This window comes from Pipra filicauda, unplaced genomic scaffold (genome assembly GCF_003945595.2).
Source record: "Pipra filicauda isolate LSUMZ 115617 unplaced genomic scaffold, ASM394559v2 scaffold143_size2779998_pilon, whole genome shotgun sequence".
NCBI lineage: Eukaryota > Metazoa > Chordata > Aves > Passeriformes > Pipridae > Pipra > Pipra filicauda.
This window is the reverse complement of record NW_024103918.1, coordinates 490,940-511,516: the sequence shown is the minus strand read 5'-3', so window position 1 is coordinate 511,516 and position 20,577 is coordinate 490,940. Positions and strand designations below refer to the sequence as shown.

The following is a 20,577-nucleotide window of genomic DNA, read 5'->3' as shown; positions in this document are numbered from 1 at the left end:
GAAAGACCAGTTCCTGACCAAGCACAGACTCTAAGGAAACAGATTGGAGTGGAAAGAGTCTAAAAATTTCTTTTCCTGCACTGAATTCAAAATAGTGTTTCTCTTACTGGAAAAACAAACATAAGCTCATTTTGGGTGTCTCTCTCTGTCTGCCTGTGGGATTGGCAATCCACACCTTCTGCCAATTCAGAGACCTCTCTGCCCCCATTTATGCTCTAGAGGTTATGCTTTAATTACAAAAAGCTGATCCGCTGTGACATCAATTTCCCTCTCTAGGCAAAAGTCCTAGCTGTGAAATCCTAGCCAAGGCAAATTGCTGTTCTTTTTTCTTTTTTTTTTTTTTATTTTTTTCCTTTGGCCAATCCAGACCAACCCCAGAACTGCTATCTGGGTTTGACCTTGACCACTACTTTGAGAGTGAATTGCAGATCCTGCTCTCCTGAAGTGCTGACGTACAGACAACTATTTCCAATGAGTTATCTTGATACAGAAATCATGCTGTATCACAGCCAAGAGCCTGCTCCTCCTGCCAAGCAGGACCCAAGCCTGGGGGCTGCAGAGAGTGCTCTCTGGGGCCCTACTTGAGTCAAAATGGACAGTGTCCAGAATGAGTTAGTCACAGCCCTGCCTAAACCTAGGGAAGGACCACAGCAGGTGGATGTGCCAGCAACACTCGCGTTTGCCCTCTGGGGATGCGGAGGTCATCTTCCCTCCACGGGACGTGCTCACCCAAGGCCACAAAACCTGGCAGGGAGGTCATCGAGCCCATCTTGGGTTCGTGTGAATGACCAACGTGCTGAAAAGCAGCAGGACTGAGCCGTGGTGCCTGGGGAAAGGGGGATGCGGTGGGAAATGGATGGACTAGTCGGTGCCTTCGAGCCGCGTGCATGGGGAGGTGGGCGACCTCTAGCTCTGCGTTCCTGGTGCGGCCGGCACCACCCTTTGCCTTGACCGCTGTGCCCGAGGGAGGAATACGACGGCCAGCTGCGATGGCAGGCCGGGATGCGGCGGGGAGGCGGGGGATGTCCCCCGCGGGCGGTGCCGAGGCTGACCGGGGACTCTGCCGGGCCCCGCCGCGGGACCTGCCCCGCCCGCCGCGGACGGGGGTGGAAAATGCCTCGTGTATCTTTAACCCACAGCGGCCAAAGCGCGGCGGCGGTGGGTTTTTTTTTTCTTAGTTAACAATGGAAACTTTTTTTTTTCAGTATTTCCCTCCAGCCGAGCGAGCAAAAAAAAAAAAAAAAGAAACTTGTTCCGCTGAGTTCAACCCCAGACAGGCTCACAACTTCCTTCCTGCTCTCCTACCCCCTCCCTCCGCTCTCCTCCTCCTCGCCGCTCCTCTCCCTCTCCTCCTCCTCCTCTCTCCGCCTTTCCAGCCGCACCGGGAGCGGGCGCCGGGGCCGCGGCGCGGACCTGGCCGGAGCGCGGAGCCGCCGCGCAGCCTTGGCCGCGGAAGCGCGGAGGGGCAGATCCCGGCGCCCCCGGCCCCCCGCGGGGCGAGGAGAGCCGCCCGGACCCGCGGAGGGAGCGGGACCCCCCGGCAGCCGCGCTCCGCGCCCGCGGCGATGGTTTCGGCAGCGCCCCGCGGCCGCCGGCGGGCGCTGCCGGGCGGCGCGCACTGAGCGCGGATCCCGCTCCCAGGTAAGCGGCGGAGCCGGGGGGTCGCGGCCGCCCCTCCACCGGGGGACCCCCGGCAGCCGCGCCGGCGGCTAGCGGGGCCCCGCGGGCAGGAAGGGGCGAGCTGGGGGCGGGCAGAGGGGCTAGGTGCTGCCCCGGGGCCGGGCGGGCTGTCCCGCACCCAAACTCTGGCCGAGCACCTTGTGCCGGTGCTTGCTTTCGTACCGAGCCAGAGTGCTGGGAGCGTTGCGTTGCCGGGGATTCCTGCGAAGAGTGACTGCCCTGGGCTCTGCTGAGCCTCACGCTGCCTCCAAGCAGTGCCTGGAGGGATGGGGAACCTTTTGGTCACACAGTCAGCGGGGTCTGCGCTTTTAGACCTGGGGGCATTTTCCTGCCAGAAGCCTCACGGAGGCACAGGGCAGCTGCTGACAGCATCGTGCGCAAGTGCTTCCAAAGGCTTTTACACCCATAGCCAGAGTTAGCGCGCTGTGTGTAAACAAGCCTGTGCACTCATGTGGGCAGTGAGTTTATGTAGATCTCATGGGTTCCCGTGCCCCAGCATGGGATGGGGGCTGCAGCTCCAGTGGCACATGGAGCAAACAGACATGACGGAAGGCACGCTGAGGTACACAGGGGCACAGAGAGCCACCTACAAAAGCAGAGTCTCTCACACACGTACACAGTCACACACTGACCAGAACAAACAGCACTGCACGTCTCTGCCTGTGGGATCCGGGCTCTGACTTGGAGGTGGCTGCAGTGGTTGATGCCCCAGAAGGCAGACATGCACAGGGGAGGCATGTTTAGCCAAGGAATGCATGAAGATGTGCAAAGCCATGTTATTGCACATGGTAACTTAGGGGAGTAGTGGGGATGTGGCCCCATACCATATAAAACTGTGCAAGCAGGAAGACTGTATCATTATGTCATTGTCCACATATCATTGAACAGAAATCCATTCCTGAGACTTGATCTTGCTCATAGGTGACAAACTGGAAGGTGACGAATTTAAGCTGTTTGAAGTCTTTAACTTTCTTCAGCTTTTGGGGCCAACACTTGAAAGGTACCAACTTTCAGTTCACATCAGTTGACCTTAACTCCTTTATTCTGTTGAGGGAACTGTTTCTGGTTGTGTGTCCTCTTGGACACTGCCGCTGCAGCTGCGTGGGCAGGCAACCTGGAGTGGGGAGTAGGGAAGAGGGGAAACGCCCAAACCTGATTTTCCCTTCGCTCAAATCCTTCTGATGATCAGGCCCCAGAGCTGGCACACTGGGGCTGTGTGCAGGTGGGAGGGGCACACAGGAAGGGAAGAGTCTGGCCAGCTGCGTGTGCACAGCTGGATGGTGAGCTAAGGGAGGGCACAGAACTACTCTCACTGCTTCACTTTCTCCTCAGCTGTCCTGTTTTATGGAGCTGTGGGTCAGGTCCAGCCCAGCTCCCCTTTTGCCTCCTGGCGATGCTGCTGGTCCCGGCGGGGAGAGACCCTCGGCAGCCCCGCGGAGCCTGAGCGCCGAGGCGGCAGTGGCGACGGCCCCCCTGTGCACCCCGGCTGACTACTATGGCCGTGTACTGCTATGCGCTCAATAGCTTGGTGATGATGAATAGCAACAGCGAGGTGACAAGCGCCCGGAGCAAGACGCCGCCTCCTCCCGGACAAGTACTGCCCAGGGGCCCGGAGACACCCGGCAGCTGCCGCTCGCTCCCTGTCTTCAGCCCGGCCCCCGTGCCGCCCCGCTCCCCGCGCTGTGGCCCCGCTTTCCTCTTTCCACCACTTGAGGAGTCCCTGCGGCAGCCAGGCAGCCCCGGGGGGCGGCGGGGCAGCCGGGGCGAAGAGGGGCAGCCAGGACCCCCCATGGCACGGCAACTTCAACGGGAGCTGCACAACGTCCAGGTGAACCAGAAAGTGGGGCTCTTCGAGGCACACATCCAGGCACACAGCTCTGCTGCCCAGCCACCGCGGAGCCCCCGGCCATCCCGGCCCCGGCCCGCCAGCCCTACAGTGCCAGTGGTGGGACTTGGAATTGGAGCCCGGCTGCGAGCCCATGGGGAGAGTGAGGCCCCCGATGCTGGTGGGGTGCAGGTTTGTCTGAGCACTGCGGAGCCCTCTGGGAGGCCAGCAATGACAGTGGTGCCAGCTGTGGAGCTGGCAGAGAGCACCAGCCCCCTGGAGCAGTCAGGGCCTGCACCACGGCAAGGGGAGGTGGTGGTGGCCCCCACAGAACTTAAGGGCCAGTGCCCAGCCATTGGCGGAAGCATCCCCGCCGTCATTGTCACGGACCTGGGGGGCCCGGAGGAGGAGGCGGGCGCCGTGCCCCCCGGCAGCCTGCCCGTCAGGAAGCTGTCATCGTCCTCAGCATCTTCCACTGGCTTCTCCTCATCCTGGGAGGAGTCCGAGGAGGACATTTCCAGTGACCCCGAGCGCACCTTGGACCAGACCCCGGCCTTCCTGCAGACCCTGGACCAGCAGAAGCCCCGAGTGGTGAGTCTTGCACCACACCCTGGGAAGGTGGGGTGAGGGCTGGCAGCATCCCCGCTCTGCGGCCCAGCTGCAGCGGCAGGGCAGAGGTCTGTCACAGCAGAGGTCTGCAGAGAAACTTTCCATTTGCTCAGTGGTGCTTGTTTTCCCTCACGTGAAAGCTTTCAAACTTGGAACAGGGGTTCCTAGTCGGAAAATCCCCTGCTTGCAGGAGAGAGCATTGGTACCTGTCCCGTTGTGCACGATCCTCGCAGAGCTTCCCTGGTGCTGCAAGCTGCCTGCTGGCATGCTTAAAATGCATCCATGGACTGCAGCCTTCTGCTGACATGTGGTTACGAGCCTCAGCTTTCCCTCAGTACAGCTTCCTTGGGTGCTGGAGGTTTCCCATGATTTACATGAGCCTAAGGGAGAGTTTATTTCCTTCTTGGAGTCGAAACTGTGTGGGCCAACTGTTGAAATATATACTGATACCCATCAGCGTAGTGTCTGTGTGTCTTTCACATGGAAGCAAAAATCTTGAGAATTTCTGGTAATTCCCCTTTTGAATAAAATTTTCTGCATGTGGGTATCTTATATTTTAAGTAAGCATATTTTTATTTGGTATTTATATTAAGCTCGCTCATCTGTTTCACAATCTCTCTTTGTTGAGGAGCTGGTTGTGAGGCTTCAGGCGAGAGAAGGCATCAGGGTAGTATTACCCCTAGAGCGGAAAGGTCTTCTCAGAGAGGAGAACTTTGAGGCATTTTCCAGAGGCATGAGACAGTCATGGGATTTGTTGTGTCACTAGGGGAGTTCACTCTGTCTGAATGCTCCACACAGAGCGTGTTTTGCTCTGAGCTGTCACACCATTTATCCAGAGGGCTTTGAACCACTTTACTCCAGAGCAGGGCACCCATCACGAGGTTCTCCAACCGGCATGTGGTCTCTCCCATCCTCCAGCTCTGAGACAATTCATTGTTTCGAGCCCAGCACTGAAGCCTCACACTGACAACACCCTGAAACATGCAGGGCAACCCAGTGGCTTCTTAATTTAAAGAGTTTGATAAAGAACCATCAACTTTCAGTGATATGGTTCACTACGTTTTACTTTCTGTAGACACATGGTAGTGAAAGTCTTGCTAAGTTCAACAACACAAGGAAAACTGGAAATGTTTAAGTGAAGGTATCAAACTTGGAAGAACTGAGATTGTGGTTTGTAAAACACTCAACAGATTGAAATAAGGATCTTTTCTTTTGTCCTTGTTTTGTCCTATTCCAAGAATTCAGGCTCAGTTCTGCTCAGGATAGAGCAGCAGTTGAGTAAAAGCACAGTTAATGAAGTTACGAGTCTGTGGCTCATCGTGTTTGCAGACAGTTTTGTATTTTGGGGCTCTCGGCTGATGAATCAGCTTGCTCCCTTTGGGAGCTGCTACAATCCTGCTGCTGATTAAGTTCTGCCGGTTTTGTGTGCATAAACTGTAGTAATCTCTGCTCTGTTCTCTGTACTAATGACTGTTCCCAGTGCCAGATCCCACTGATTTGCTGCTGAAAACAGTTCATTGATGGGCAAAAGCATGCCTGATGCTCTTGTGGAAAGCTTCCTGATGCCTCAAGCTGACTCTGTGTTACCTCCCGTGGCCCCCAGTGAGCCCAGCCAGGCTGGTGGCTCAGCAGTGAACAGGCAAGGCTCGTTTGTATTGCCAAAAGGCCTGGATCAGAGCAAGCTCAGATCAGGTCTAAGACCAGAGTAACTCAGCTGATCTCAGTGGGACTACTCAAGCTAAACGAGATGAAGATCTGGTCCAGAACGTGTCAGACATCCCAAGGAGGATTGATTTTGTGTTTCAGTGCTGGATTTGTCTCAGCGGGAGCGGCTGGGCTGACTTGCAGTGATACTTTTCCGCTGGGCTCCACAGGTCCTGTGCAGGGCTGATCACTGACTTTGGCAGGTTATAGTCAACTTCTCAGCAGGATGGTGTGCAAATGCCCAGTAATTCAAAGCTGATTCATATAAATAACACCCAACTTTGTGTACTCGTTGGCAGTATCTTGTAAATCCCTAATGACAGCAGAAGGCAGCTACTGAAGCAGTGTCAGGTTGCACACTAATTTGTTTTCATGAACTCACTATTTCCTTTTAACAATGCACATGGTCTGGAAATGAGTTGTGTAATGAGGGACAATGTATGAGAAGCTCTCTCCAGAAGTTGTGCTTTTCTGTCACATCCTGGGAGACCTCGGCCGACAGAAACCAATGTGGTGCCTCTGGGTTGGGAAGATAAACACTGGGCAGGCAGAGGACCCTGCCTGTCTGCACTGGGTGCTGCTGGCACAGGGGAGGGCTGTGGTACCTGGAGGAGAGGTAATGACGAGCAACAGGAAAGCAGTTCTTGCTGCAGATGCAGTATGTGCTGCACATCTCACATAGCATGTTTACAGGTTTGATAAACAAAAGGCCTGCTTCTGCCCTTCCTTTCTGGAGGCTGTCTGGCTTAGCAGATCTGTTAGGGATGTCCGGCTGTCTATTGTAGTTCCTCCTGATGTCCCAGGGAAATGGGCAGATCCCTCCATCTGGCATGGGCAGATCATCCTCCATTTGTACTGCAGGTAGGAAACTTCATTTGTGTTCAGGCCTGAAAATTGGCCAGTAAGAAAGTGACGTTGCGTAGTGAAAGAGAGGGAGGTATTGTGGCCACATTTTTGGACACCGTGACCTGGAGCAGCTCTGTGTCTGAAACTGGCTCTGCCTCTGTTAATTGAAAGTTTGCTCAGTGCTTTGCCTGTCCCTGGAGTGCTCTGGTGCTCAGTGGGCTGCGCAGCACTGGGGAACAGTGACCCAGCTGTGATAGTTGCAGACTTGTGAAGTGCAGTAACAGTAAGAGCAATGTGACATTTTACTGTTGTCTAATTGCAAGTCCACTTAAGGTCTGAGTAAACTTCCACGTAAGGGCTTTTGCAGCTGTGGCTTTCCCCGGGCTGTGGGCTGCTGCCGGAGAAACCCCAGGCTTGTTTATTGATGCTTGAAAGGTTTCAAAGGCACTTGAGCGCTTGCACTTCTCGGGCTGTGTGGGAGGGATGGGCTGTCCCGGCGCCATGTTGGGATGGGGACACGGTGGTTTGGGAATGCTGCGGGGCAGCGCTTCCTGCACACCCCCCGTGACATAAACACGGGCAGTCTGGGGAAGGAGTGGGTACCTCTGCTCACCTACCACTCAAGCCAGGAGGATACAGCGGCTGTTGGAAGGTGCCTGTCTCTGTCACAGGGTGTCTCATGCTGAGGGAGGAGTTTTCTCCTCACAGCTGATTGCACAGATTGGGTTTGTAGGGGAGTGAGAAGGTCTCCTTGTCCCGGGGTACAGGTAGCCTGAGATGGCAGGCCAACTCCTAAAGGGATGTCACACCAAAAATGAGACACATTCTTGCCGTGACTCCCTCTGACTTCTTGACTGGAAAAATACCAGTGTATTAGTTTTACTGTTCCTGGGGAACTCTGTTTGCTCTTCCCAAAGAAGAGGTGCTAACCAGGGTGTACTCAGCAGCAGGAGATTTGTCCCAGTCTTGAAAACTGACGTGCCCCTTAAGTGGAAGATATTCCAATGCTTGTCATTAGTGAGTCGCTGTCGTTGACCTAAATTCCCTAGTTTGTCAACTCCTCGGCAACTAGAGACAAAGTGACAGACAAGTGGGGGGAAAGGCAGAAATTGTGCAAGCACGTACTGTAGAAAAATGACATGTTAAGAGGGAAAAAAAGCCTTCCTGGAAAAACAGTGCAAGACACTGCAGTGTTCCTCTTCCTGGCTTTCCCACAGCCGCCGTGGAAACACAAGGATGTACAGCAGAATAGTTAATCAAGTGACTTGGTACATTGTGAAATGTCTGCTTCTTTCAGCAGGCAGAGCAGTTTGCTCAGAATAAGAGGCTTCCATTAAGCTGTGCAAAATGGCAAGAACTTTCGGAAAAAAACTAATGGCGTTGCTGCTGACAGGCGATTTTTTAATTGATTTATTTGTTTGATTCACAGTGGCTGTAACACAGTTCTGAATGGAGCCAAGTTTATAAAGGGTTAGTGTCAGCCAGGGGCCTGTGGGACCCTTACTGATTTCTCTTTGAGATGTTCCAAGGCATAAACTGACAACAGCACTCCTGATTTGTTCCTATGAAAATTACTCAAGTTAAATATGCTTTCATTCCCATTCCTAGCTGTCACTGTGATCAGGAAGTCTCCGTGTAACAGAAACCATGACCACATGGTGATGCATGCAAGCCCCGTGAATGTATATCTTTATGCTGACTGTGTTTATGTGTTTTACTCCTTCCTCCCACTGTGTTTGTCTTGAAAGCTCCTAAGCTTATGAGTTTGTGAGTGGTATCACTGATTTAGCATCAGTATAATGTCTAACACATTAGGGCCCTGCTGGCTTGCTCAGAAGAGCGACTGTTCCTCTAGTAATGTGCATCATTGACCCAGGAAGGTGCTTAGCACACCTGGTAAGCTGCCAAAGGATGGAGTCTCCTTCAGCCCTGTGGGAACACTAGGATAAAGAGGAGGATGAGGTGGACACCTCTGTGTTGCCATTTTCGGAACAGCACGGCCTATTTTGTGTACTGGGATGAGCTGAGGACCCTCTGGTGCTCAGCAGATTGGGCAGATCTTCAGACTCCCTGTGGATGGAGGCCGTGCACTCCAGGGAGTTCACAAAGCATCATTCTCTATTCAGTAGCTTATCTTCTGCCTTCTCACGTGGCCTTCTCAGGGAATAAGCAGCTTTCTTATGGGCTCCCACCCACAGAGTCTAAGTGAAGATGCATCTATAACCCAATGAGAGACATATGGTGCTACTTCAAGTCCGTTTTCATCAGCACTTTTAAGCTCATTGGGAAGGGTTTCTTCTCTGTGCACATTCCCCATGATTGACAGTGCAGGAATTACATGGCACATAGCAGATCCTTTTCATAGGGGGACTTACTTGCTAGCACAGCTGCTGTCTCTTGCATATTTTGTTTCTCAAACAATTTCACACTGAAAGCATTCATAAAGAGTTGTTAAAAAAAAAAAGACATTTCTGAGGTGCGGGAAGAACAAACATTAGGCCCAGCATTCTTAGGGTCCCCAACTCTGAAACATTCAGATTTCCTCCTCTTCTGTTGGGAATTGCAGGGTGTCAGGAGCTTGGCTGGTTGGACCCTTCGTGTGTTAAGCTGAATGTCCGCAGAGTGAATTTCACGGATCAGTGGAAACTTTAGAGTTTTGCCTTTACCTTTTCAGGCTTGCAATGGCAAAACCCAAACTGTAGTCAGCACCTGTCTCATGTTTTCCATATTATTCCTGTAATGTGTTAGGACAGATTTACATGTGAAGAAAATATTAGCGCAGCACTGAGCTCTCGCGTGCCATGCGATGGCTGAAAGCCACTGCTGAGCTAATGTTTTCTTTCATTTAATTCTGTTCTAGCTCACTAGAGAAATAATGGCATCTATGTATGATGTTAAATGTCACTTCAGCTAAGATTAGTCTTCTGTAATGGTTAGAGATTATGTTGTTTATACCAGTAGGTAATTTCTGCAGTAAATTTGACCTGCTTTCTTCCAATGAAGCCCAGCCAAGCTTTCTAAGAAAGATATGTTAATATTTAATAGACAGTGAAAACTAAATGTTAATATTTTCAAATCACTGAATAACTTTGCAGCCTAATCCCTATTCTCAAATGTGACTTTCTGGGGAGTGTGGGCTCCTATACTTGCCGGGTCACTTGAAATAGCTCTTTTATGGCATCCATCTTGCTTAGCCTGTTGGATATCTCCTCAGGATAAGTCTTCTCCTAAGGTACCTTTCTTCTCTGTTGACTCTGATGGGATCTTGAGGGTTAGACCAAGAGTGTGCTTAAGACTGAATGTCTGCAATAAAATTTGTTGGAATTTCATTCTTTTTTGTATAGATAAAAACTCAGGTCATGCATAGCCTGCAAAACGGCTGCAAGTAGTTCAGGAAGCTGCCCCAGTCTGAGCTTTAAAATCGAAATGTGATTTAAAAGCCAAATCAAGGCAGCAAAATGTGATTTGCTGTATGACAGAGATGATAACCCAGCAGTGCCTTTCAGTGTGAGTTGGTGTGGGTATGTTCAGAAGCTCGGGGTCTCCGGCTGCAAGTTTCAGCCTTGGTGTAGGTACTGTGGATGTGCTCAGAACTGGTGGAAGCTTTTGGAAAATGTAGACTGCAGCTTCTTCTTTCCCAGCCATTGTGGGAGTTCAGCACACAGAGCTGCTGTCAAGGCTGCGTGCCTGTGGAGATCCTCACTGCCACTGTCAGCCACGGATTGTGTTTACTGAGTGCTGGTGGTTTCTGACCTTAGTTTCTCAGAGATGGGCAATATTGGAGTCTAAAGCTACTCCACAGTGCTAAGACCCATATTAGCCTTTTCAAACTATTTATTTGAATATTTTCATACATTTTGGCCATGAAAAGAAAGAATCAATTTTCTTTTATATTAAAGAACATTCTTTTCATTAATGACATGGGAATAGAGACAGCCCAGTAGAAGGAATTCAATTCTTCCTTTCAGATATAAGATTTATTGCTGGTCAAAACACAAGGATTACTTTTGGAAGGAGAGCTAGGGGGTAAAACAACAAGTGTTTAACACTTACAATTTCTTCTTGTAAGCAGTACAGTGCATTATCTGATCAGTGCTACACAACAGGAACTTCATTAGCATTCAGCACTGTTGTGGTTTTAAGTAATAGTAAAGCATCCCTTGTCTCTGTGAAAGACATATATGGACTCTGGGGGGACATGCTGACAGACATTTTAATGAGTTTGATTCTAAGGACAGAGTCAGGTTGTGTCTTTACTGTTTCTTCAAACATTTGATTTGCAGAGAGGTAGGCACCTGCAGTTGCTGTGATGTGGACCTCGCTGAACTGATGCGAGTTTTGCTCAGGGTTTCTTCCTTGACCTCTGGGCTTTCATCCTTGACTTTAAGCCTTGTACTTGAGGTCTTAGACAATAGGGTTCCTGGACGGCGTGAAGCAGAGGGAGTTCTCATGAGGCCTGCAGTCTTCACTGTCACAAAATGCCCTTCAGCCTAAATGAAGACCAGTGTACCAACACCAGGAATAACCAGCACAACATTTTGGGAGAATGGCTGTGGCAGGGAGCAGGCACAACTCTCTCCTCCCACCCCATCAGCTTTTGCAGAAGGGGCTGTTTATCAAGGGCTAAGCAATGGCAGCACCTACCTTCAGCATCACCTCCTTCTCCTCCCCCTTCGCTTCCTGTCCCTTTGCCCTTGCTTGGGCAATTCATCTGCAGCAAGATAGAATCAAAGAACCCTCTTCCTTTGCTAAACAATTCGTTCCTTTTGTTAGGGTCAGATAAAATGCTGATAAAAGCTGTTGTAGCTCCGCTGAAGCCAGCAGGAGCATGCTGCAGGTTTGGTCCTTGATCATTTTTCGCCTTGCTCACCCCTGCATGTCTCCAGTTACATCTTGTGGTAAATCCAATATTAAACTGAATTAATGAACCAGAGACGCAGTCCCTGCAGGGGGGGGGGTTGCCTGTTGGTAGGTACAGTGCTTCAGAGCCTTTGGGGACAGGAGGTTTATAAATGGAAAGATCTGCAGGGTGGCTTTTTGGAAAGTGCATTTTACGGTTGGGTGTTTTTCTCTTGTTTCTTGATGAACAATCTCCGATCCCTGCTGCTCGGGAAAAGGGGAGGAGCCAAGGCTGGCCTTCAGATCACCACTGAGCCTTGTTCTTTGCAAATGTACTTTGAGAAGGCATTTTGGGAAGGCGTAGGAATAGCTTTTGTCCCATTGAGCTAAACATGTTCAAAACATTGTACTTAAATGGGTACTTAAGTACAAGCCCATGTGTACCCCTCAAAAGAGAGGAGACCAGGGCACCAAGGAGGGGTGGGAGTGAGGGGGAGGTGAGCAGGCTCTTTCTCACCATGTGGACCATAGGAATTGCCCTGCTGGCAGCCACAAGCCGCACTAGATATCCAGGGGCATCCTCCCACTGCAAGCAAGGTACAGAGCAGCTGGGGAGAGAATTAGCAACGTATCCAAATGTAGTATGGTTGCTATTACGGGTAATATGTATTTAACACTCTGCAGGGACCATTTAAACCTGCATCAGTAGGAAGAGGAAAAAAGTCAGGTTTGCTTTTTTGGCAGACTGCAGATCAGAGAGTCCAATCTATAATCTCTCTTGGTATGTTTTATGTGGGTGGGTTTTGTTAAATTACAGGCAAAGTTATTGCACCCCTAGGCTACTCACATTAAACGTTTCTCCAATTTTAGCAGCATTCTTTCCAGGCTCAGCTACATTTGTTTTTGTCTTCTTCTCTATGGCAATTGATGAGCTAAGTCTAAAATGTATAACTCTGCAGGATCTCCTGTTATATATTTCTTCCACAGCTGTAGCTGAACTGGGACAGTATAATCCAATGACTTATTGTAATGCCTGGTGCTTTCTTTAATACATTCCAGATTAAAGGAGTCAGCAAAGTTTACATATCCAAAGTAATAAATTTAAACAATAATAATGGCAAATCCCAAACCATGATTATCTCTTTAAAGTGTTGGGCTTTTTTTCCCTCCTATCTTCTCTGGTCTGGCTAAAGTCTGTTTTTAGGAAACTCAACAGGACAGATAAAAGATGATGAGACAAACAACTTAATCCCTTAATAATGTCAAGTGGAAAATCCAACAACAGATTGGCAAGAAACTCAAATAACAACTGCAAAGTGACCCTTACTGAGGACTAAAGAACAAGTTTAAAAGGCTGAGCTTGGGATATAATTAGAGATGAGCCTGAATCAGTGCCCATAGGCTCAAATATTTCTTTGAACTCTGAAATAGAGCCAAATTCCTTTTTTTCATCCATGCCTGCATAGCATCAGCTTAGTTCCATTGAGGCCAGTTCAGCATCACCTCGTACCTCACGCTGCCCTCGGTACTCACACAAAGTGACCCGGGAAGGCCCCAGGGTGATATTCCCACCTCTGGGTGCTGTTTCAGATGGAGTGTGGGATACCAGCAAGTGTGTGCAGCCCAGGTATGTGCCAGGTATGTGCCTGTCATAGCAGCAGGAAGAGAAGAGATGGGCACTGCCACTCTGGCCTCAGAGTCCCAGTATCTCGTTCTGCTCTTGCCAGGGACTGGCACACAGCTTCACCCCTGGGCAGCAACCCTAAGCAGTCTTGGGCTGCCGTTAGTAGATACACCTTGGAAGCAAGGCACGTGGTCACAGGAGTAGAAGGCACCTGGAATTGTAATTGCCAAGCAGCTTCAGAAAGAGCATGTTAATTATTCTCTCTCTTCTCAGAGCCATATTTATTTAGAGCTGACAACCCTTCACCCTGGGGTTTCATCGTAGGAATGTCTTACTTGGGTGGAGACCAGGGCAGCCAGAAAGAAAACAAAGGAAAGAGATTTTAGAACCGTGTCTTGTCTGTAGCCACCTGAATTACTGTTGTATTTTAAAAGAATATGTGAAAAAGAATTGTTTGCAAAAGCCTTGACAAGTGTACTCTCCTAACTCCCTTGTTTTAACCTTCTCCTAGGAATTTGTGTATAAAATGTTCTCAATTCAGTTTATCTCTCTGCTTGACAAATCCTGTGTTTCCCTTCCGTACTTTCAGCAGAGAGGGAACTAACTTTGATCTTTTTGTGAAGTGAACAGAATTGCCTTGTCGGATGTCACATTCCCACCTTCACACACAAACAGTGCGTGTCACAGTTTTTGAGCAAGATGTACCATCGCCGAAAAAAAAAATTGCGTAAAGCTGATATAAAGATGAGCTTTTGGAAAAGCAGCTCCAAACTGAACCAGACTCTCCCTCAGAGGAAGGAGCAACTGATGTCATCCGTCTCTTGTTGAAGCCACCTTGCACAGCAGGTTAAAACAAATGGTCTGAAGCCAGGACTGTAGCTCAGCTTCTCCATTAGCAACCCCTCATCCACATCTCATCTCAAGGAGAAAGGACTTGGCCTCTCTCCTCAGGTCTCTGTTTTCTCTTGTTACCATGTGTTGCTGGAACTGCTTTTTTGAGCCAAGGAAAGCAGCAGAGAAGTCCAGGTGGTCACAAGTGACTGTAACGTTGACCAGGTGTTAGGCTGGTAATGAGAGACAAATGCAGAGGTAGCACAATGCCACCTTGTCTGCTATTGTCCCTGTGTTGCATATCCTGACCAGCTCTGGTATTTGGGTTTGGAGTTTTTGGAAAGCTCAAAAGGCAGTTCCAGATCCCAGGTTTGTTCTTGTGGATGGGAACCCTTCCCAGAAGGGAGAAAGCTCAGAGAAGCCTGTTTAATATAGGCTGATCTCATGCTTGAGCATACGCAGGAGTTGACCTTTCAGCACTGAAATAAGAAGTGATGGGAATAGAATAAATCACAGTCTTGAAAGAAAAGCCGAGTAGCTTAGACATGCATCTCAGGAGGAGTCAAGGTAGGGAGGCTGAGGGAGCCGCAGAGGGGCCAAATGACAGATTGAAAAGCAGTCTTTCAGCAATGGGTTTGGTGGATCTTTGCAGAGCAAGCCTGCAGAGTAAAGGCTATTGAGATGTGAATTGGGATATGAGGTGATGAGCCCTGAAGGTGAATTTTAGTCAGGTGAGTAGACTGGAAAGACTCTGTTAGGGATGTTATCCTGAAAAAAATCTGCAAGACGTACAGATGAGTTGGATGTGACTACTCAAAAAGATCCAAGTTTTCCACTTGCTAAAAGTTTCAAGGTAGGAGCAAAACACAAATGGGAGCAGTAACATTTGCACTTGCACTGCAAAAGCATCAATTGTTCTCTGAATTGCCAGGCTGCAAAGAATCAAGCCTCTATATTGCATTGCAAACCTTGGAACTGTCAGGTTTTGATTGAGTCCGAAGCCAAAATTTTTGTAACCTTGATAGGAGACAGCTCCAAGCACCCGTGGTACACCCCTTTAACCTTCAGGGGCCTGGCTTACAATGCAAGATTCTTCCAAGCGAACCAAAACTTGAAGCACTCCCCTCATATCTGGAAGCCACATCCTGATGAGGAACTCCCTCTGCGTGGTGGCCTCTGTCAGAGCCGGGCTCCCTGTTCAGTCTCAAGAGGTGATGGCCCAGGGCTTTTTCAGGGCAGCCATGGTGGAGAGTTGGGCTGCTCTGTACCACAGAGCCCATCACTGCCTGGAAGGATGCTGAGGTTTGCCCTCCTGGCCCACTCTGTGTTCCCAAGGCAATCAGACTCTCAGACTCATCCAGACAAACTCTGGCAGGACAGGAGATTGTAGGAGCTGGCTGGATCTGGAAGAACCGTTTTTTGGCAGAGAATAGATTTTCCAGCAAATGTCAAGGGAGAGGGGGAGTCAAAATGATTCACAAATTCAAACACATTTTCTGAATAGTTCTGGCCTAGAAAAAATACAGAGGTGGGGGAAGAGGGAGCGATGTTAAAAATAGCAATGAGTGTCATTCTGACACTTTCAGAATGAACTGTTTCATTTTGGGAATGGTTTGTTTATGTTTTGCAAGTATTTGAAATGTAGATTTGATTCAAAATGGCATTTTTCACTTAAAAGTTGACCTTACCGCTAAAACACATTGAAAGAAGAAAAATGGGTTTTTTAGGACTTACATAACCTGAAATAAAACACCTCCTTTTGCTTTGACTCCACATGAGATGTTTCAGAGCTTTCCTTTCACAGCCCCATGATCTTAGCTGCGTTCAGCCCAACCTGAACATCTCCTCTTCCCTTGTTTTAGGGTTGAGCTCTGATGTTAAAAAAACTGTCCAGCTCCCGTGCTGGCCAACCTTAAGGTCCAATGCCATGGAGCAAGTACTTTAGTTTAATCTGAGGTCAACCACACATTGCTGTGATTCAAACTGAAACCTGTGGTATCAAATGAATAAGAGCTGTAGGTTTTGTAGATAACTGGCATCTTCTGCGGAAGATGCAACGTTGAACCTCATTTAGAAAAATAACCCAAACTCCTGAGGCCCTGAAATCTGATCTAGAAATCTTCAGAGAGGCTGGAGTTTGCAGACAGCTGAATGACAGACTTTCACTCCTCTGACACTCACGCTGGTCTCATTCAACTGATTCATTAAAGGAAAATGAGCAAACAGCTAGTAATTATTTTGTTGTAGCCAAAACGTGCTGCAGAGTTTCCCTGGGCAGAGGGGAAGGAACACGTGTGTTTGCTGTACGATGAGCCATAGCTGAGTTTACTGTTCCCCACTGCCTGGCTGGGACACATTGTGCCATTTCCTCAGCTAAGTCCATCCCTTAGTGACTGGAGTGGAGCCTCCTTTGCTGAGATTTACCTTGACTGTCTCCTGGGCTCCTTCCTCTGTGCCTTGGGAGGGTTCGGGCACAAAAGAGGGAGAAAAAAGATACTATGGTGTGGGACAGCAAACTTTTTAACAGCAGCCCCTTTTGGACAGGGGCCATAGGAAAGACCTTTTTCATTCGTGGGAAGATCCTGGGTTTTACCTGGAATAGGCAGGTTTGAAAGCATTTTTCTGGCGCACTGTAGTTTTAATGTTACTGAAGGATGGATCTCATGGTGTGGACAGGACATGGATGTTTTTATCATAGAGATTTGTAGAGGTGAGGGGTTGGCAGTGGCTGAGCATGGGAGTGGGTTGTCCTCCCTGCTGTCCTGGCAGCAGTGGGAGCTGGGATGGCTCTGCTGCTTTCTGTGGTGGCTCTGGGTCCCCCAGCAGTGGGGAGGGCAGGGATTAGTGCCTGCACTGGGATGAGGAATCAAGGCCAGAGTGTGTGTATCAGCTATGCAGTTCCTTCAACCACGCATTTACTGTTCAAACACTGCCAACTCAAGCTCTCCCCAAAACAATGAGGATTGCCTTAAAAACCACCAAATGTTTCAGAGTTTTTTTTGGAAGTGCTGGGTTTGATTGTTTTCCTAGTTTCTATGCCTTTAACTCACACTTGGGACAATTTTTCGGTCTGTTCTCTGCAAGCCAGAAGTCTAGAAATGTACTTTCTTTTTAAAAATGAAAGCTCAGAGTCTCAGCCACCTGACTGCAAGAGCTGGGGGCTGTGAGAACAAGGCAGAGCTCACACTAAAACTGCAGGAGAGGGCAAACAGATTGTTGAAATAGCTGCTTCTCTTGGTCAGGAGTTGGGCTGAATGGAAAGAAAGGCCAGAAGGGCAGAGCATGTAAGCTGACTCGGTTTTCCTGTAACAATCGGAGAACGCCAGCTCTCCCTCCCCGCCCCAGCTGAAACAAAAAGCCCATACACAACTAAAGCAAAATCTGCCTTCCTGTTTGTACGCCTGTCATGAGGCCTGGGAGAGCAGGTGGCATTCGACTGTTGCATCCCTACCAAAATTCAAGGTCCTCTCCTGGCTGAGGAGGTAGGGGTGCAGATAGAGATGTAGGCGGTCACTGAAGAGCAAGGACCATATGAACTGCACAAGAAGGCTCACACTGCTTCCCTGTCGATAGCTTATATGAAATACATTTTGAAAACTAACCACTTTTTCTAGAGGTAAAGGTGATTCCCAAATCTTTGACACAAGCAGCTGCCAGGATATGGGAGAACAGCTTTGGTTATGTTAAAGTGGGAAGGCAGTAATTTTCCAACTAAACAACTGCATTTGGGTAACAATCTGTGGAAGGTTGTACACATCTTTCAACAAGGAATCTTAGGCTCTGCTACCACTCAGAAAATAGCAAGCAGGATTGTCGAACCATCCCAAAACACCTTGTCATTGAATGGTGCAGAGGTACTGTATGAAATGATGCCAGGTGTTCTCCGGCAGCTCTAAGGGTATTTGGATTTCAGTTTACTTTCATCAGATATGCTGACATGTTCCCCAGTTTGCCTCTTGAATTAAGATGCTGCAGTGTTCACTTTTCTCCTTTCCAGCTGATAGGCATGTGTCTTTGCTCCTCCAGGGGGAGGAAGACAAGTATATTCTTCTCTTTAGCATGCCCTTCAAAGCATGGGCGTGGATGTTGGGTGTGCCCCATTCCAGCTGGTGGGCTGCACACTGTTCTCAGGTGCTCCATGTGCAGGGTTGACTTCAGTGAAATAGCACCAGGAGTGCAGATTTGAAGGTTGCATACAACGTACAGATGGTCTTCTGGAGAGCAGCTGCTCCTGGAAACCTAGCTAGAACTACTGATGGCGTTAACAAACAGAATTAGAATATTTCCAGGATATAAAATTAAGGGAAGAAAGTGGCTTTACTGGCTATTGTCAGAAAACAGAGGTGTGCATAACAGCAACATTTTCCATATACTGTGCAATTAAGTTACTTGCTTGGGAATTAAATTGCACGTCAGTTTACACAGCGTGGCCAGCTGTAACATTGCAACACACGTACTGAATGTTATTACTTGGTGTCAGTGTTTATTGAAGCGAGTGGAGATTTGAGAAACAAGCTTTGGCGCAGGGAACACTAACAATGTGATGGCACTTAACATCTCTAAAGCAGCGCAGCTCATGTAAGAACTTTGGGGAATAAATTCTCCAAAGATAGAATACTTTGGAAAATACCTGCTAATCCCTTTAAACCCCTAAGACACATTAATTTTCATATTGGGTAATGATAAGCCACAGATTTCACCACTAATCACAAAAATATCCTGTGGTTTTTGGAATAGGAAGGGAGACTCCAGGTGTAGTTCAGTGGCTGATTTTGCAGTGGCAGCTCCAGCTGATCTTTCTGGAAAGAGTTTATTTGCTGCTGTCTGCTGGTCCCTTGCTGCCTTCTTTTGCTACTGCAGGAACCAGGGCCAGCAAAAACTGCTCACTAACTCCTTGTACTACTCTTCCCTCTCATCTTTATAGGGGAGAATCAAAACTCTATGATGTCACTTCATTTTAGTTGCAAGAGTGGAATAAGACTGGGCCAAATCAAGTCTGTTGTAGCTCTCTTGGTTCTGGTGGGCTTGCAGGAGGGATAAATTTGATCCAGAGTAAGAATAACATGAAACACAGATGGGCTGGGTTAGTGCATTGTTTATATAAATGGCTAGATCATGGAGAGCTGCCCGCATTGCAAAACCCCCCTCCCAGCGGGCTCCTTCAAGGGATCTGAAATCACAGCAAGGGCAGACCAGCAACAAAATGTGGCACAAAGACCAAGTTTCTCCTCTCTTCCTACGGCAGGTTTCTTGTGCTCAGAGCTGAGGACTGTTGGCATTCGTGCACGGGCTCAGCTCACTGACCGTGCTGAACTGGCATCTCAGGGAGCAGGACAGGTCAGATTGCTGTGCCCTCCGTTGTCAGTAAAGTTATAAATACATTTTTGGAACAAAAATAGGAACCATCCACCAAAGCTATTTCTGATGACCTCAAAATAAAGTTAGATTTTAGTTGGTTTTTTTTCCCTCTGTTTCTTAGTAGGACTGCTGAGCTCTCCAGCAGAACAGGAAGTAGGCTGAGGAGCTGTTTGAGTAACCAGACTCGTCAGATCAATGGAAAAAGTGGTTTGAGTACATTCTGTGAAAGTTCAGTCAACAATTTTGAAATGACTTCAGTTTCTCTTCCTAGGTCAGGGCTGTTGTTCATGCCAAGAGGACTTAAGTCTACCACTGCTGTGTCTGTAAGCAAACAGAGCATTTCTTTTTGATGATGTACATCATGTGCACCCAGGGATGAAGCAGAAATCTTTTCCTTGGTGTCCTTGGATCAGATTCCAGATGAGTTAATCTCTCAACTTGATCAGGATCCTACGTAATTTTGAAATGCCTACCATGCCATTTGGAAGAAAAATAAACTTGCTTTTATTGGGAGTTGGTCATGGAGAGGTCAGGGTAGGTGAGGAGCGAGGGAGAAGATAAGAGAAGACACCATTTTGCTATCAAGGAGGAAGGTGTATAGTTGTAAATCTCAAATTTGAGGTTGATCCTATATTTTAGTGACACTTGCAGCTTCTTTCATATTTTGCAAGCTCATCCGAGAATTGAATGCATGCCAAATTAATCTTTCAAGGGAAGTGGAGCTGGGTTGAAAATACCTCCAGCACAGATAATTCAAAGGAAGTGCATTAAAAAAAGTGTGTGAAATGCCTCTAAGAATCTACCTGTTTTTTCCTGTTTTCTTGTCTTCTTTTTCTCTTTCCTCCCCTTAGTCCCACATTTTGCCTCTCCACTCTCATCATTTCACCATTTCCTTTTATTTCCCCCCTTTATTTGTTCTCACAGAGGCATACAAAGGGTTTTCAATCCCGTCACATGCTCCAACTGGAACTGGAGCACGATTCCTTTCTGACTCTATTTTCTCCAGGATTTTGTCAAGTTCAGCTGCGGACGCTCCCCAGCTTTTCACTGATTGTCTTTTCAGCTGTCCTCCGCTTGCGACACTCACGGTGCAGCCGGGCAAAGGCCGGTTCCAGCTGCAAAGTGGAGGCGATGCCGTGAGTGCTGGGGGCAAGGGGCTGCACGGGTGGTGCCTGCGGGGAGCGGGATGGGGCGGCTGTGGGAGCGGCCCGGCCGTGGGAGAGCAGGGCCAGGAGAGAGAGATAAGACGGGCAGGAAGGGG

At 48.7% G+C, this 20,577-nt stretch overlaps 1 protein-coding gene across 1 annotated transcript in view; it reads left to right on the top strand.

Annotated features, from left to right (window-relative positions):
• Nucleotides 1-1,330: 1,330 nt before the first annotated feature.
• Nucleotides 1,331-20,577, top strand: part of ITPKB (inositol-trisphosphate 3-kinase B) — a 68,494-nt gene continuing 49,247 nt past the window's right edge. The window contains exons 1-2 of the mRNA XM_027713021.2: nucleotides 1,331-1,641; nucleotides 3,013-4,096. Coding sequence (XP_027568822.2) covers nucleotides 3,176-4,096 — 921 coding nt within the window. The 5' untranslated portion in view covers nucleotides 1,331-1,641; nucleotides 3,013-3,175. The remainder of the gene's footprint in view (nucleotides 1,642-3,012; nucleotides 4,097-20,577) is intronic.